The following is an 18,888-nucleotide window of genomic DNA, read 5'->3' as shown; positions in this document are numbered from 1 at the left end:
AGAGGTCTGGCCAGCAACGGACCAATGCAGATGTGGATGCTTGGCGCCAACCAACAGAGTGAGCTCAGGAAACCTGCTGGGGAGCTGACAGAACGACTGGAGGAGCCGAAGGGGACTGCGATCTCATTGGAAGAACAACATAGGCGGGCCTGACCACCCAGTTCTCTCAGAGTCTAGACCACCAACCAAGGAGTGTACCTGGAGGGATCCATGGCTCCAGATACATATGTAGCAGAGGATGGCCTTGCCTGACAGCAAAGGGAGGGGGAGTCCCTTCGTCCTAGGTAGGTTTGATGCCCCAGCGTAGAGGGATACTGGAGTAGTGGGGCAGGAGAGGGTGGGTGGGTGGGGGAGCACCCTCATACAGGCAAAGGGGAGGGTGGGTGGGGGATGGGGTGTTGGTGGAGGGTAATGGGAAGAGGGATACCATTTGAGATTGAAATGAATGGAATGATTAATTTAAAGAAATTATAAAAAAGAAAAATGAAAAAAAAAAAGAGATGATAACTCTTCAACTTTAAAATCACCTTCAGAGGGGTTGGAGAGATGGCTCAGAGGTTAAGGGTGCTGGCTGCTCTTCCAGAGGATCCAGGTTCAATTCCCAGTACCCACATGGCAGCTACAACTATCTGTAGATCCAGTTCCAGGGGATCTAACACATTCTCCCCAGACATAAATGTAGGCAAAACACCAATGTACTTAAAAATAAAAATAAATAAATACATAATAGAATCACCTTTAGGGGTCACAAAGCCTTAGGTAAGGATCTACTTCACCACAATAGGACCAGTGCTCCTGTTGAAAGGCACTGTGTAAGGGTCTGTTCATCCTTCCAACACTTGGGTCTCAAATAAAGACCCTCAAGAGTCTTGGTTTGTCATAGGAATCATATGGTCCTTGTGACAGGGAAAGTTCTGCATCAGCTTGTTTCAGAGAGTACAGGAACTTAGTGTCTTTGGTTCCCAGGTCTTGAGAGATAATGTCATCCCCACTCATTGGGACAGGTACAGTGGCCTTTTAGGTATTTCTTTCTCTTTTTTTTTAAACTCCCAATGTCCCAGTCTCTTTATTCTTTTTTCCCTGTTTCGTTTTTATTTTTCTTTTTAATTTTTATTGGATATTTTATGTATTTACATTTCAAATGTTATCCCCTCCCATCCCCCAACTCCCACATCACTGCCCTGGCATTCCCCTACACTGGGGAAAGGAGAGTTCCCAGGACCAAGGGCCTCTCCTCCTGTGGATGCTGGACAATGCCATCCTCTGCTACATATTCTAAAGATTTACATTTATTCTTTTTATTTAAGTATGTGGTGTGTGTGTGTGTGTGTGTGTGTGTGTGTGTGTGTTTGTGTTTGAGGAGAGAGAGAGAGAGAGAGAGAGAGAGAGAGAGAGAGAGAAGGAGAGGTGTTTTCTCTGGGGAAGGCTGATTGGATGATTAACTTGCTCAGACTGGTATAACAGAAATTGACTATCTAGGGAGGTGATTCAGCGGTTAAAGCATTACTATATACATGAGGAAGAAGACTGGAGTTTGGATGCCTGGAACACAGGTAAATGTCAGCTGCCTATGGCAACTTGCCTATGACTCCAGCTTTAGAAGGCATTTACAGGCCACCCTCAGAACAAGCTGGGAGTAGACTACCAGCCATGTCAGCAAACTTTGGTTTGACTGAGAGACCTGCCTCAATGAACAAGGTGGATAGTGACCAAGGAATATTCTAAAACTTAAAAGCCTGAAATATTTCACAGTTCATTTTCACGATCCTTTATAGATTTTTCAGTCCATACTTTCTCCCATTATTCTGAATAAATGTTGTGACTTCCTTCCCGCCCGCAAACATGGTATACTTCCTTTTAAAGGTGTATTGCTAGCTTGCTCGATACAGAATCTTTTGATAATTGCTAGGTCATTTCTATGAAGCTGAGTCAGAGAGTACGAAGTGTGATCAAGTATTAGAGCACACACAAGCACGAGACTTTCAACTGAGGTTCCTTTGGCCCCTGCTTAAGGTCAATCTTAACTTTCTTTCTTACAGTGCAATTCACAAAATCTGTTTACACAGCATATGAGGAACTTCTATAGCCCAACAACATAAATGTCCTAATTAAAAAATAACAATAACCCCACAGGCCACATGGTAGGCAACCAAGGATGGGGGTACCACCCAAGGCATCTACCTGGTGTAGCTGGACCACTATTATAGCACAGACCAAGATGGCTCCCAGCCTGCAGAGGATTTGTGGGAAGTCCTGTGTACTTAGCGTCCCTGAGGAACTCAGAGATCCTTTTTTATATTGTCCAGTATGAGCCAGAGCACCCACCCATCCTAAAGCTGTCCAGGGAAAGGTATTGCTGCCCTTCAGCCTCATCCTGAAAGGGGACCAGGTGTCCACCTCTCAAGGACGACATCATCCAGGCCTTGGTGAATGTTGCTGACATTGTATTGAGACAACAGAATTAGAAGGCAAAACTGAACCATGAAATTAACCATGCACTTGCTAGGAGAGAGAAACTGGCCCTGAAATCAGCTCCTTGTTTTTAAGCCATGAGCAGCTGTCTGAGATCCCTCTGCAGGTCATCGCAGCCACACACATGAATAATCGGAGTGGACCACCACACAGTTCCCACTGTTCTCCCACTCAGGAAAGAAATGGCCCCAAACAGCACAAGGTTAAAATTTCATATCGATTTTATTTCATCTCCATGCAGTGAGCTAGAGAAGGGCTCATGGGAAAAGACTATACGGATAACTACTTGAAACACAAGAGTGGTTTGCCCAATTAGTTTCTCCCGTTTGCGCTGCTCTAGCTATATTCTCCACCACCTGATCCTGTAGATCTTTGCATCTATGGCTTTTCTAAAAGGCTGTAACTTTACAAGGGAAAGACTCCATTTATGTTTCCCCTTGTAGCACCTAGTACAGTACCGGGGCCAGCCAAATGTCCTGCCAGGACAATACTTCTGTGGTTTGGATCCCCCCAAGAACATATGTTAAACACTGATGGATTCTTCCACACTATTGGGAGGTAGTGGAGCTTCTAGGATGGGAGGCCTCGTAGGAAGATGTTAAGTCATTGGGGTGTGCCTGTGAAAGGAATATTGGCACTCTAGAGTATTCCTCTCTTTTTCTTTGTAGCTATTCTTAAGTGGATGACCATCCTCTAGTAGGCATAATGCTTTGCCTCATCAAAGGTCCAGAGGCAATGGCGTCTAGTGACCAGGACTTAAGTCCTCTAAAATCATGAGCTCATATAAACATCATCCTTTTATGATGATGTCTGTCATCTCAGTGATTTTCACACTGACAGGAAGCCCATAGTACCACAAACTGAACAGTCTACTAAGAGAGATGCTCTCTGTTTTCTTCTTTGACCATTGCACATGTCAGATAATAGTGTGAGCTACATCACAGAGACATGCACAAGAAAGTAGGGTCCAGTAGCAGACAGGTGTGGTGCAAGTACCAGCAATGTTCCTGAGTTTCTCGATAGTCATATGCACCATGGCAGTAACCAGCAGGAGCCTCAGATACAAGCGAATCACCTTTCAGTGTGGACTGACCCTGACTGTAGGGCCTAGTTCTGTGAGGGCCATTTGTGTTTCTTGAAACAAAGCATGCAGAGCCTAGAGAAGCTGACTCAGTCCTTCGAGCCTAGGACCAGCGCCAGCTCTGGGCTCCAAGGTTGTAAAAGACCCAGTGCAGTGTAGTGAAGACACGAATTCAGGCTCCTAAGGTTGCAGCAATGCCCACCCCCTTCTTGTCTTGGTTTAGGAGACTGCAAACTTGACTTTTTCTTGTGGTAAGTAGTGGAGGAAAAAACACAACATCTAAAAGATTTAGAAGGCAAGAGGAAAATCCCGATTAAGACGCTCCTGTGTTCCCAAGCAGTGGCTGTAGAAATAGCCCCACAGTTCCAAACACACAGACGATTATAAACACCCAGAGGAAGACTCTGTCCACCACCATGGCCATGTATTTCCAGTCATCTTCTACCTGGAAAGCAAACAAAGGATCAAGGCTAGCATTAAAAGCCAAGATCATAGGAAAACATGCTATGTTTTATGAATACTTCCTTTTTTCAAAGTGATTTTCTCCAATCCTTTTAAAAAAAATCAGTAATTGCTAGTATGTTTGCCTGTGTATCCTATGTGGGGTCCATGGCCTAAGGAGGGTAGATAGTCATATACACCATGGCAGTCATATACACCATTGGTGCCTCACAGAGATGGCTATGAACTGTGCCAAAGACTTTTGTGACCCCTTTCCTGTGATAAGCGTCCTTTCTTGGTTCCAGGGACACTTCCCACAAAGTATCTGCTTGAGAGTCAAGCTCTTGTCGAGAGTGCACCAGGAAAGCCTGACTCTTTGGGGAATCTGAGTATGAAGTAGTGAGAGGACAGGCCGGAGGATGTAGAATACAGCCAGGATCCCCTGGACAGGAATAAGTAGCCTCTAGGCCTCCAAGGGATGCTAACAGGGAGAGCTTATTGCACATCTGGAATCTTTCCAGTTTCAAACTTCTAACCTTCTGCTATGGTCTCTGTGGGCTGTGTATTAGGGGACCTGCCTGGCCCGATAAGTCAACAGTAAATGTATTTCAATGTTTTAAAAGGTGCCAACCAGGAGGCAGGCTCACTGGCCATTGCTGTCCTGTGACCTGTGTTATGACAGGCGTTCTCAGTGCCTCCCAGTGCAGCCACAGGGTGGTGTTGGGGGTCCTGCTATTCTTTCTCTGTGAGTTACAGATGTTGGGAGCTATAGTACAAAGCAACTCCAGACACTTGGCAAGAGCTTTTGGAAGTCTCAGTCAAGTGGTGGCATGGAGAGCTGGGGAGGAGCCCTTGCTGTGGGGAAGAAGGAGCCAAGTTCTTGGCATTAGAGTGTGGGAGACAGGAACAGGATACTGAGGATAGTACGGAGAAGAGGAGAGGTGCCATGTCTGAGAAGAGTGCAGGAGAGAGAGGCATGGCCATCATGTGAAGGAGCCAGGAGAGTGTGGCCCGGAGGCTGCCCAACTAGGTCTAGGGCAGCCAAGATAGAACATAGAATTAGTAAGTGATTAACTAGGGATTGTTGGCGGGAGGTGTGTTAACAGCATGGAGGCAGTGCCCCGGCTACTGAGCTGTATAATGCATATTAAAATATAAAGGATGTGTGTGTGTGTGTGTGTGTGTGTGTGTGTGTGTGTGTGTGTGTGTTTCATTCGGGAACATAAACCATTGGGGCCGGTAACAAACCTGCCACAGGGATTTTATAAATAATGATTTCTACCGTCTCTCTTCCCATCCTCACTTTGTCACTGTTCGATCCATTGGAGGCTTGTTCTGTGAGGCAAGCTTGTCCTGCATTTGTACTGTAGCTAGATCTCACCGTAAGTAAATGCAGGCTGAAGATTTGTTGTAGGGCGACATATATCATCTCACCATAGCTCCCTAAACTAACACCCAGGTCCTGAAAGGCTGCATGGTAATAGAGCTGGCCTTAGGTGATGTTGCCTGACTGTACCACAGATGTAACTCCCACTGACGCTCTGACTAAGAGCCTTGAGGCCTAGTAGGGGTGCAGCTGGCTGGAGAAAAGGGGTCCACTTTTACCTCCTTTGTTTCATTGTGGCTTTTCATGTTTTCTGCTATGAATTGAACACTATCGATCACGTCTTCAACCTCAGGTGGGTGCTCTGAATTCTCTGCCACCCACTGTGCAGGCTGCTGGCTTAACTTCTCGCCAGGTGTTATCTCACTTGATTTATGGCAGTGGCAGCATTTCTTTAGAAGTTTGGGTTCTTTTCGATGAGTAAACTTGACCTTGGCCGGCCTCTTGGTATGGGTTTTGGGGTCCTTAACACCACCTGCCTCCTTTGTCTTGTCCAGAGGTCTCCTCATCATCAGAATCGAGGGGAAGACCTGAAGGAAGATGGTCTTCACCCACTTGGGCATGGTATGCGTTGCTGGGGTCCTGTAGTGTATGTTCAACACAAACACGGTCACCACAATGGACAGCGTGACAAAGATCATGGTGAACAGTAGATACTCACCCACTAGTGGGATCACGAGAGACGTGGATGGGATGGTCTCTGTGATCACCAGCAGAAAGACAGTCAGAGAAAGCAGAACCGAGATGCAAAGAGTCACTTTCTCGCCACAGTCGGAAGGAAGGTAAAAGACCAGCACGGTGAGAAAGGAAATGAAGAGGCAGGGGATGATGAGATTGATGGTATAAAACATGGGCAGTCTCCTGATGTAGAAGGAGTAGGTGATATCTGTGTAAATCTCTTCACAGCAGTTGTACTTGATGTCATGCTTGTAGCCAGAGGCATCGACAATTTCCCACTCACTGTTTTCCCAAAAGTCGTTCATGTCCACTTTAGAGCCAATGATGAGAAGGTCGATTTCAGCCTTGTCGTAAGTCCAGGACCCAAATTTCAGGGAGCAGTTTTGATGATCAAACGGGAAGAAGGTGATGTCCATCGGACAGGAACTCTTAAAGATGGCTGGCGGGGTCCAGGTTATCACCCCATCGTACTTAAGAAGAGCTTTGGTCTTGCCTTCGACCTGGAAGTCGCCGACGGCACTGGAAGCAAAACAGACCACACGCTGTTAGCAGAACTGTGTGTCCATTTGCTGTGGGTCACCAGGGTCGGAGATTGTGAAAAGTGACTATGGATCTGTCTAGACGCACATACTTGTTATACAGAACGATGTCAGGCTTCCAGATGTTATCTGCTGGAACACGAAGCGTCTCGATGCCATCGTACTCCGTTGGATCCCAACACAATCTGTAGTCCTTCCAGACCTAAAAGAAATAGAGGGGTCCCCCCCGCCCCCACTTTGGTTGTTGTTTTGTTTTCATTTTGTTGTTGTTGTTGTTGTTGTTGGTGGTGGTGGTGGTGGTTTTACTTTATTTTAACATTGGTTAAATTTGTTCTTTAACAATTTTATACATATAAATTGGGTGTTCTGTTGAGTGTCCTTCTGCCCTCTCTGAACCCCATCTGAACCCCTTCTTCTGATCTCTTCAATCCCCTAAAAACTCATTCTACTTTTAAAAATGGATAAGAATCCCTTTGGAAAAGGGATTCATAACTTTCTCCAAACGTTTATGTCGGTTCCACAATTTTCTTGATTAAAAAGTCAGTTATTTCTGACGAATGCATCCATTTCTATTAAAAGTAGGGAATTATATCTATGGATACAGGGGGCTAAATACCTGAGCTGATTTTGGTGTATCTATGACATGCTAACTGGCTAAGGTTTCACACTGTGTTTCATGGGCTATGTTCAAATTGGAGTAGTGACTCATTTTTACTGATAAAGTCATAATTTGTATGCATGAGGAGGAGACTATCACAAACACTGTGTACACCATTCTGACTTTTAAGAGCAGAGCCGGTATAACTTGTAAAAACCAGTTGGTGATTATCTAATATACATTCTTCAGACCTCAACCCACTGACCTCCTGGAGCTATCAAAGAGGAAAGAAAGCACCAGACTCCAGTAAGTGGTACAAAGAGAACCGAGAGCATAAAGCAGAAGGGCCAGAGGGCTGCAGGTCAGAGGTCAGACTCTGCCCATGTGCTGCTCATATTAAGCTAGCGGCAACCAGAGCTGAGCCCAAGGATTTGGAGTTGGCAAGGCAAAGGGTATCCTATATCTATCATAGGTCGGGGAGGGAAAAGGTAATGAGTGGACCCATTCTGCCTCCATCAAAGGGGGACATACGTGACGCAGCCACAGATTGGTCTCCATAATCTGGTTGACTTCATCCTGGAAGGGAGAAATAATATTTTTCAGTCTTCCGTGTGCTCGCTAATCCAAGTCTTCACTCGAGAATTATGGCTAAAAAGTAGACAAATCTAAGTTATCCGTGCTAATGAAGGCAGCCATGACAGTTGAGAGGACTGTATGAAAGCTATTTCACTGTAGCAGAAATACAGGATGTTTACACGTGTCCCTGTTCTGTTGACCTAAAAATGACATATGGCCTTAAAATACTGCTCAAAGATCATTTGGATTTCACCTCCTCTATGAATCTTTTCTCATCACCTTGGCCCATAAAGCCTCCTAGATACAGGTAACAGGGAGGAGGGCAGAGGTTCAGGAACAACAGAGAGGTGAGTCCTGTAGGTGGTGACAGGTATTCACTGTTTTTATTCACTGTTTTTATATATGCCCCATGGCCTTTCCTCAAAGGCCTGGGATGTCCTGCGTGCATTTGCCTTGGTATCCAAACGGAAACAACAGTTTAGCTCACATGCAATCTTGCCAGTTGAAACCAGCTATCCACTCCCTCTGTACTCCCTTTCCCAACCCAAGGGTCCTTCAGTCACAAAGGACACTCCTATTTACCTAGTTACGCTCAGTTAGAGAAAGCTCCTGCCTTCGTGTGGTCTTAGTGGTTGTGGTTGGAAAGACACAGAGACAATAATAAATGCACATGCACACATAAAACACATCATGATATAACAAGAGAGGTAGAGTGGTTCATGTGTGCACACATGTATGTTTGATATATGAGTCAAAGAAGGCTTCTCTGAGGAGGTACTACTGTAGTACGGCCCCTGAAGTGACATAAGGAGAACCAGGGCGGGTGGTACTCAGGCATTCCCTGTCACCATCTTCGGTACAAATGTTCTCTGCTTCATAATCTGACTCTGAAAGGATGTGTAATCATGCAAGGCCTGAGCAAGGATGGCATGACTCAGGGCCATGAAGGACTCTTCGCACGTAATCTTGCCTTTCATGGTTAACTTGTATGATAGAGTTTGGTTGCCCAAAGTGCAAGGATGTTGGGAACCCAAGCCGTCTGGGAACACATCAGGGGTCTGAGGCACTCACCACATTGGCCAGCTGCGTGATGGCCAACTCAAAATGCACCGTGACGGGATCAGAAACGTTTTCCACCGGCCGGATGAAGCGGTTGTAGTGGGCAAAGAGCGTGTGGAAGAGCTGTTCCTCAGATACACAGCCTCTACTGCCTGCGTGGCCAGACACAGGAAAGCATTAGGGAAGTGTCATGGGAGGGTCTGAGCTGGCTCCTCTCCTGGTCCCAACCCTAGTGTCTTAGTGAGGGCATCACTGTACCAGCCAGGCCTACTCCTACCTGTACTAGGGCAGCTCGACCCCACCCATTTTTAGCCTTGCTTGCTCTGTGTCACCACCGAGGTAAAATAACTACGCAGGTGTCTCAGAACTAGTGTCACGTCCACAAAGTGATCCTGAGGGGATTGGCTGTTGAAGTCAAGGGCACCGTAAACGTCCTGGGATAGAAAGCTATGAGGAGGGGTTGGGATTTAGCTCAGTGGTAGAGCGCTTGCCTAGGAAGTGCAAGGCCCTGGGTTCAGTCCCCAGCTCCGAAAAAAAGAACCAAAAAAAAAAAAAAAAAAAAAGGATAATTTTTTATGTTACTAAACACAAATCCAGATAGGATTTTGGAGGTCTATAACTGGCAAGGCGCTCTGCCGGAACCCTCACCAAGCAAACACAGCATCTACTCATTGCCTTGATCCTCAAAAGCTACGCCCTTTAGAGAAACATGCTTTGGAATCCTGCACTTTTAGATTTGTGAGAAGGCAAAGTTCTTAAAGTAAACACTCTTTTGAAAGCAATTGGAAATGGCTTCCTTCCCCCTTTAGTCGTTAAATTCCGGAGAGCAGTGCTGCCTGTGTCCCCAATTCTTAAGGAAAAGCACTGATTCCTTGTCTACAATTTGTTCAACTCACTTCTCAACACGTCTACTAAGATACCTTACTAAAGTTTGTTTTGTACAATTCAGATTTGACTCCATAAATCATATTCATATCATATCAGGGAGAGGAGAGGGAGAGGGAGAGGGAGAGGGAGAGGGAGAGGGGAGGGAGAGGGAGGAGAGGGAGGGAGAGAGAGAGAGAGAGAGAGAGAGAGAGAGAGAGAGAGAGAGAGAGAGAGAGAGACAATGGACAGAAGAGTATTTGCTGTATTCTCCAGTGAAGTTGCTTCATTGCATCCATTTGGAACGGCTGAGTGCTGGGATACCAGCAAGGAAGAAAACCTTGCCATGTCACCTGTCAGTCTCTCCAGTGTAATTAACCAGGATGAAACATTGCTTCAGATATAGTGAGAAACTCTCCTGGCTGCTGTTACTAATTCCTCCCTCTGAGGCTCTGGCTGAGCTCACCACCAGCTCCCCGAAACCTCATAGCGGGATGTGTGTGTGTGTGTGTGTGTGTGTGTGTGTGTGTGTGTGTGTGTTTGCCTGTGTGTGGTTTGCTCAGTGCAGTAGCCAATCTGAGTCAACTTTTTTTTTTTCTTTTCTTTTTTTCGGAGCTGGGGACCGAACCCAGGGCCTTGCGCTTCCTAGGCAAGCGCTCTACCACTGAGCTAAATCCCCAACCCCAACTTTTAAAAGAAGCAAGCTCACTCTTGCTTGTATAGACAATGAGACCGGTTTCCCGAATGAAGACAATTACTTACATTGGCAGGGTTCTTAGGCTGAGGATTAGGTACCAGCTAACAAATTACTGTTTGAAAAATATATTACATTTTACCACCAATAAGTAAACAGAGCATTTTGATAGCATCTGTGGCTACAAAAGCAGATGATTTTGTAAGCTAATCGGGATGGCATATTTTAGTTAGAAAGATGAACATGACTTTATAGTATATTTCAATGTTTTTCCCACTTTACTCTCCAAATCTTATCTGTTAGGTTAAACCTAACTAACGAACGTCCTCTGGTTATTTGGATACAGACAAGATGAGAAAGGAGAGGAAACGCATATAACTAATTACATTCTAGGACATAAGCTGCAATAACTCACCTTTAAAGAAAGCCAAGAATCCACATATCCACAGACACAAACCGGAGCGAAGGTCTCCTCGACCCCAGCCGTTCAGCATGATAAAAGCACACGAATTCCGATTCCGACACAGAGGGCTGTGGAAACCGAAGCTGTCAGTCAGCTGCAAGAATCAGACCGCGAAAGCGTCGGGAAGCTCCTGAAGTCCACACGGATCTTCTGTGAAGTGAAAACACGGGCTACCACACAGCTGCTCCCTGCGTCCCGGGCGGAAGCAGATGTGAAGGGCAAGCAAAGCCAACACGGCTGTCTCGGCTGGCTGTCACATGTCCTGTCACCCTAGACCTCTGTGCAGGGAAGATGAAGAAAGGCAGGCTGAGGCACTAGGCAGACAGGCCCCTTAGAGACCTGCAGCCTCGCCCACTAGTCTTTAGGGCAGTGGTTCTAAACCTTCCTAACGCTGCGGCCCCTTAATACAGTTCTGAATGTCGTGGTGACCCCCCCCCCCACCATAAAATTAGTTCGTTGCTACTTCACAACTGTAATTTTTCTACTGTTGTGAATCATAATGTAAATATCTGTGTTTTCGGATGGTCTTAGTGACCTATGTGAAAGGATTGTTCGACCTCAAGGGGTCAATACCCGGAGGTTGAGAACCGCTGCTTTAGCGGGCTATGCACATCATGTTTACTTGACTCCCACTACGGGAAAAATTCACACTCATCCATAAAAGATATTCCCCTAGTTTGCTGTCTCTCTGAGGCTTAGCAGTTAGGAAATATGAAATACTCCTAGTTCCTATCTTCACTGGGATTGTTTACAGGACACTTGCGTCTGCTTTAGCTTTCTAACGCCAGCTCGACAAGTACCTCACTCCTCTGAGTGCTGGGATCCTGTTCAGGAGAAAGGTCAAATGTCAAGTAACTGAGGGCGACAGCCATCACTGGATAGTTTCCTGTTTGATTATCTGGGGTTGACTGGGTTCCTGCCATCCCCCCCTCTTTTCTTTGTAGCTGTGGTATTAGTAGGGTTCTGGTTAACTGGGTATTCTGGTTAACTGGGTATTTGGGTTAGATTTCAGCATTGCTTAAACAGGAGGCAGATAATAAAATGGATTATCTCAAGGTATTCTCAGTCCAAGAGTTTAGGACTTCGCTTCAAATGCCATACAGTTTGCATATTGACAGGGTCAGAGGACCAATCTTCCTCCAAGCCCTCTGTACTGGTTGGTTTTGTGTGTCAACTTGACCCAAGCTGGCATTATCACAGAGAAAGGAGCCTCCCTCGAGGAAATGCCTCCATGAGACCCAACTGTAAGGCATTTTCTCAACTAGTGATCAAGGGGGGAGGACCCAGCCCATTGTGGGTGGTGCCATCCCTAGGCTGTGGTCCCGGGTTCTATAAGAAAGCAAGCTGAGCAGGCCTGGGAGGCAAGCCAGTAAGCAGCATCCCTTCATGGTCTCTGCATCAGTTCCTGCTTGAGTTCCAGTCCTGACTTCCTTTGGTGATGAACAGCAATGTGGAAGTGTAAGCTGAACAAACCCTCTCCTCCCCAACTTGTTTCTTGGTCATGATGTTTTGTGCAGGAATAGAAACCCTGCCTAGGACACCCTCTCAGGCTCTCAGCAACAGAAGAGGAACTCATATGTGTTTAGCATCAACGTAGGACAGGGCAGCGGGCTGGCTCCTTCTAGTCCGTCACCTTACATACTACTCCAGTTCATCTTTAGTAGGTAGTCTTTTGTCTCTTCCTGACATGCCATAGAGTTTCCAGAGAACCTGAGGTAATGCAAAATAAGTTGTGAGGACATTTTGCTATGAGGGCTCTCATACCCTGAATCATGTGGGCTCTTTCCCAAAGTGCACCTTTTAGCTGCTTTGTTTCTAATGGGTACACATTGTAGTCTCAAGGGAACAGGGCTTCAAAATGCTTTCGAAACAATGTGTGGTTTCCTGTCTTAATGAATGCTTCTCTTCACTCCAGCAACTTGTTCTTGGGTCACTAACCTTTCAAGTGGGGAGCAAGGAACTTGGGTTTGTGGTTAAGGCTCTTCTTCATACTCAAGTGAAAAGAGAACGGGATTGGTGCATAATTTCCTGGGAGTCACAGAAACACGAAATGGCAAACCTTGGAGCAGGGTAGTCACAAATGGTTTCATTCATCATCCTTAGGCACTTCAAATCATCCCTATTAAAAAATAAAAGTAATCTGAAGGCCAAGGATGTTGTGTAGTTGAGAGAGCACTTGCCCAGCGTGCAACAGGTCCTGGACCCAATCTGTAGCACTGTATAAACCAGGCTGGGTGGAATTTATCTGTAATTGTAGAAATCTTGTAGTGGAAGCAGGAGTGTCAGAAGTCCAAGGTCGTTCTTAGCTACACGATGAACTTCAGTCCAGCCTCGGATGAGTGTAAACAAAGCTGTGCCTCACTAAACAAAAAGCAATTAAAATAAATAAGTGAAATGCTCTTATATGAGAATTGTGATGGGCTCAGGAGGCAGAGGGAAAAATGCTTGTGAGTGGAAGAACCTGGGTTCCATTCCCAATGAGGCGAGAGAGAGAGAGAGAGAGAGAGAGAGAGAGAGAGAGAGAGAGAGAGACAGAGAGACAGAGAGACACAGAGAGAGACAGAGACAGAGACAGAGAGACAGAGAGACACAGAGAGAGACACAGAGAGAGACAGAGACAGAGACAGACAGACAGAGAGAGAGAGAGAGAATAGAATGCAGTCTCCAGAGCTAAAGCATTTACAAAATTAGAAAGTTCTCCAGAGAATAATTGTTTTGTGAGATCTTGTTGTTATCATAAAAGCTAAGTTCAACTGAAAGCAATTCCTGGGTTGGAAAGTAACATTTGTTAGCAGGAAAATATTGTTATAAGTGTTTTAAGACTTTTCTTTAAGACAGGAGCAATTCTAGGTTAAGATTTTGAGAAGGGTGGGTGACCCCATCCCTCAACCACGTGCTGTGCCTAACCTCTGGTCTCTACAGGTTCTCTCTCCCCTTTGTTGGGTATTTCAGCTAATGTCATCCCATTGGGTCCTGGGAGCCTCTTGCTTTCCTGGCATCTGGGATATTCTAGTGGCTACCCCTGGATCCCCATCCCCCATTGCTATACACCTCTGTTCAATTTCCTGACCCTCCTCTGTACATCTCCCTTGTCTCCTACTGATCCTGCCACTGTCTAAAGGAAAAATGGGGACAAAGAGTGGAGCAGAGACTGAAGGAAAGTCCTTCCAGAGACTGCCCCACATGGGGAGCCATCCTATTTTCAGACACCAAACCCAGACACTATTGCTGATGCCAAGAAGTTCTTGCTGACAGGAGCCTGATATGGATCTCCTGAGAGGCTCTGCCAGAACCTTATGGATACAGATGTGGATGCTTGTAGCCAACCATTGGTCTGAGCACGGAGTCCCCAATGGAGGAGTTAGAGAAAGGACCGAAGGAGCTGAAGGGGTTTGCAACCCCATAGGAAGAACAACAATATCAACTAACCAGACGCCCCAGAGCTCTCAGGGATTAAACCACCAACCGAAGAGTACACATGGAAGGATCCATGGCTTCAGTTGCATATGTAGCAGAGGATGGCCTTGTCTGGCATCAAAGGGAGGGGAGGCCGTTGGTCCTGTGAAGGCTCAATGTCCCAGCTTAGAGGAATGCTAGGGCACTGGGGCAGGAGTGGGAGTGTGGATGGGGGAGCACCCTTGTGGAGGCAGGGGGAGGAGGGTGGGATGGGGAATTCTCAGAAAGGAAACCAGGAAGGGGGGGTCAACATTTGAAATGTAAATAAACAAAACAACCAAGAAAAATTTAAAAAGGGCTTCTCCTGCTTGTAAAATGCACAGCCTGGTTCCCCCCTAAAAATAAAAGATTTTGGCATGTTATAAAAAAGATTGGCGTGTGCTTCCTTTTTTAAACACAGATTTAAACTTCATGAGTGAACATTCAGAGAACATCTGTTCAACCGTCAGTTCTCTTTAAACCCAAAATAAGAACAATAGCTATCTGTAAAGAAGAACTCAGAAAAGCTCAATATGCGCATATTAGATATGATCCACCCCATACCGATACGTCATCAATAACATAATGATCTCTGGTGCTGTTTTAATAACATAATGATCTGCCCGTGTTCGAATGTCACATGTTCAGGTGGAGGGGGTAGTGATTCCCCTCCACCATACTGAGCATTGCTGCCACACGAAGAGAAAACAAGCACGAACAGTTTGGGTATTCAAACATAATTGATGTGGAGGAACAGAAGAAACTTTAAATTGCTAATTGGCAATCATAGAAGGAGGTCAAATGGTCTCTATCAGGCCATCTTTTATCCACTACATCTTAAGACAAAGGGAGCACCTGGGGCACAGGAGTGGGTTAAAGCAAAGCACCATCCCCATGGTGAGAATGGTAAGCACTGAGCACTTCCTGTCTGCCAGCCACTAGATCAGTCCTTTTAATTCTCTCTGTTAATCCCCCAGCCATGACTCATAGTAAGGCAAGACTTCATTTTGGAAGTTAGGAAAGGGACAATCCCAGAGGTTAAGGAACTTCCCTAAAGCCCATCAGAGCTGGTAAGAGGCTGAGCTAGAATTCCAGTCTGGATCCACCTGCAACTCAGCACGTGCTTTGAATCCCCTGAAAGGCTTTTAGAGCCATGAAGACTTTATAGACTGAATGTGCTTCAGAGTCCTTTCTGAACTGGGTCAATGTCGGCACCACCTCCATTTTCCTTCCCCCTGGATCCTCCCCTGTGCTCAGAGCTGTGCAAGGCGGGGCTGGTGAGAAAATGGAGCTGGACTCTGTGCTGAATGCCAGGCAAGAAACCTCAGCCAGGGGTGTCTGGTCCCTGACAGGCAGGCTCTGAGCTCTATGAGAACAGTGGGCACAGGCACAGATAAGGCTGTGGGTTTCTCTGTGCACTGCTGGGGATGGAAGCTGAGGGCACTCTCTCCAGCTGAGCCCCACACAGCTTCCAGTGTTTGTTAGCGCTGCCATGGTCACCACTCAGCAACTTCCAGTGAAGGACGCACTCCGTGGAAATGAGTCCCGAGACAAGGTTCTGGGAATTCTGGAACTCCCTCCAGCCTCCTTACTTCTCTCCTTGCAGAGAAAAATTCTGGGGTCTTCAGCATACAAATAAATATACCTGAACTGTAAGTCTCCTGGTATAGAAACAATTTTATTACCATTGTACTAGAACTGAGAACTCTGTGAAATAAAATTTAATTTCACTCTAGGAGCCCGAGCTGTGTGATTGGAAATGAGAAAACCATACCAAACCCTGTTGATTTCCTAGGGACCCTATATTAAATCACCACAAATCTGATGGGCAAATAGCACAAAATATAATTTCACAGCTCTGCAGCTGAAAGTTCAAAACGCAGGTGCTGGCAATGCCTTTTCCAGGTCTCCATGACTCCAGGGGTGCCTTGGCTTACAGGTCCCCAATTCAGATCTCTGCATCTGGAGCTACAGGGCTTTGTCTGTGTCTACCTCATCTTCCTCTGTTCCTTCCAAGGAAGGTGGAGGTTGGATTTAGAGCCTGGGACTCAGAAATTCTGCTTCTGCAGATCTGGGGTCTGACTCAGGCTACTTCCTCTTTAAAGCTTGGTGGCTGATCCCGGTGCCCATAACCAGCTCTGTTCATCTGGGGAGAAACCTTTTACAGAGAACTGAAGAAGGTTCGCATGTGGCTCATTCACAGCGGAGCTCTGTGATTTTATAGCTTTTGACATTTCTGGGACATACCTGTCTCTGCCAATTTGCGTATCTTAAAACAAACTGTGAGAGAGATGCTGAAGTTTTTATGTGGGTGGTATGTTACATGTGAAACAACCCAGTGAGCTCTGAGGTGAATCCTGCAGTGTTCTTGGTTTACTGACAAATGACGAAATGTCATCACAGAGCATGCATGTTCATTTTTAAGCTCCCATTGAACGTTCACAGAAATTGAGCTTTTATTATGATTAAAAAGTTTCAACCAGCAATAAAAACTCCATATCTGATCCACTGTCAAGAAAAACAAAAAAACAAACAAACAAACAAAAAAAAAACCAAATCAAAATTCAGTTCTGAACTCTCCAAACTTGACTTCCTTGCAGATATCAAAGTTCTGTGTTGGTCCTCTTCTTCTGAGGGCAGGGAAACAAACCTAATAATGCACAGACAGTCAAAGTTCAGGCCTCACTGGAGTGTGCATACAACTGAAGATAATGTTAATCCTAGGGCCCTAACTACACCAAGTCTAAGCCAAAGTAGTGATGAATGCAGCCTCCTCCCAAACACTCCTTGTTCCTACAAGTCTGTCAGTGCCTCAGGCTTCTCTGATGCATTGGTAGCATGGTTCCCTTCCCAGTGCCAATGCCACCCTTCAACCTGAGACAACTGAAAAGGACTAGGTATGGGGTACAAACATTGATGCAGGTTGGGGACAGAATGAAGAAAATGGTGCAGTGTCTTTAAAGGACAAAGCAGAAAGAGAGTCCACTGACCTAGATTTTTATTCCCAGCAAAACTATTTCATAAGCAAAGGCAGAGTAATCATTTCCAATTGGGGGGAAAGCATTCCCCCCAATTCAGATCCATAATCTACGGCAAACTTGTGCTACAACCAGTGTTGAACAGAGTCATCCAGCCTAGCCAATAGACAAGCAAGGCCAGTGAGACCCTCACTCAAAAACATGATGTATAGAACCTGAAGAATGACAGATTTGAGAGATGTCCTCTGGTGTTCACATGTACTAATGTGCATATAATATGCATACGCACATGCATGAGTGTGCACACATGCACACACACACAGTTTTCTCTTGCTCTCTCTCTCTCTCTCTCTCTCTCTCTCTCTCTCTCTCTCTCTCTCTCTCCCTCTCTCCTGATTGCCTAATTTGAAATCTGTGTTTGGAGACAGATTTTATTTCCTTGTAGGCAATGACTCAGAAATGCTTGGAGAATATTCCACGAATGATGTTGTGTCCTGTCCTTATTGCCATGGTTGATTCTTTGTGTCAACTTGACAGAAATTAGAGTTATGTAGGAAGAGGAATCCTGGTTGAGAAAACACCTGAACAAATGTGCATATAACTGAAAATAATTTTGAACATTTGCTTACTTGATGGTTGATATGGTAAGAATAGCCCAGCCCACTTTGTGGCTGTTCCTGAGTTCTATAAGAAAGTAGTATGAGAAAACCATGGGTAGCCAGCCAGTAAACAGTACTCCTCCATGCCATCTGCTCTACTTCCTGCTTTGAGTTCCTTCCCTGACTTCCCTGGATGATGGACTGTATGCTGTACGATGAAATGATCAGGTGAATTCACATTTGTCCTTTTTGCTTTTGGTCTTTTCTGTGTCTTTGCCCTGTTCTGGGTCTCCATTATGTGTCAGGAGAGTTTTTCCACTGTGAAATTTTAGTGACCTTACCACATGATCTTTTGAAGATGTTCCAGAGTCCAAAGCACTGCCTCCACCTTCAAGGCAGAGAGCTCCATCCTGGGAATAGCAAACACCCTGTTTCCTCCCAGACTGCCAGTCCTGTCTCAGGTTCAACTTCTGCAGGAAGTCAGCCTGTCAACTATGCCATTCAGATTGACAATACTCATTCTGCTGCAAGTGTAGGATAGGTTCTGGGCTTTCAGGGAGTTAGATGTCCTTGGGAGATGGTTAATGGGTCTACTCAGACCTCAGGAATGAGATAAATTATTATTCTTAACAATGCTGACTTAGGAGATAACACTGTAGACTTTATAGTGTGATTACAAGTTTACAATATCTATATAAAGAAAGCAATGGTATGCTATTTATTATTTGAAACAGTAGAAGTCATGGACAACCCTAAAGACAGAAGTCTCAGAACATTATTAAAATACAACCTTCTCTCCATAAAATTATATATATATATATATATATATATATATATATATATATATATATATATATATGCGGTTTTTTTCATTACTGTTCTGGTAAGGATGCAAACTCCCAGGTGTAAAAATTATGGTTTAAACATGGCAAGCACACACACTGAACTAGAAGGTAAGCAGGCAAGGCATATAGCATTGCCTCGAAGGCACCTGCAGATCCCTGACCCCAGTGAAATGAGACAAATC

General features: G+C 45.4%; 1 protein-coding gene across 1 annotated transcript; it reads right to left on the bottom strand.

Moving 5' to 3' along the window:
• Positions 1 to 3,627: 3,627 nt before the first annotated feature.
• Chrna6 (cholinergic receptor nicotinic alpha 6 subunit) lies at positions 3,628 to 11,058 on the bottom strand. The gene is made up of 6 exons (XM_032918913.1): positions 10,802 to 11,058; positions 8,841 to 8,980; positions 7,725 to 7,769; positions 6,688 to 6,797; positions 5,600 to 6,575; positions 3,628 to 3,998 (listed from the first exon to the last, which is right to left on the bottom strand). Exons 1-6 carry the CDS (start codon positions 10,878 to 10,880, stop codon positions 3,867 to 3,869), a joined length of 1,482 nt encoding a protein of 493 aa, XP_032774804.1. The 5' UTR covers positions 10,881 to 11,058; the 3' UTR covers positions 3,628 to 3,866.
• Between the last annotated feature and the right edge of the window lie 7,830 nt (positions 11,059 to 18,888).

This window comes from Rattus rattus, chromosome 13, assembly GCF_011064425.1.
Source record: "Rattus rattus isolate New Zealand chromosome 13, Rrattus_CSIRO_v1, whole genome shotgun sequence".
Taxonomy (NCBI): domain Eukaryota; kingdom Metazoa; phylum Chordata; class Mammalia; order Rodentia; family Muridae; genus Rattus; species Rattus rattus.
Note: the sequence above shows the minus strand (reverse complement) of the source record. Positions and strands in the feature narration are given on the sequence as shown.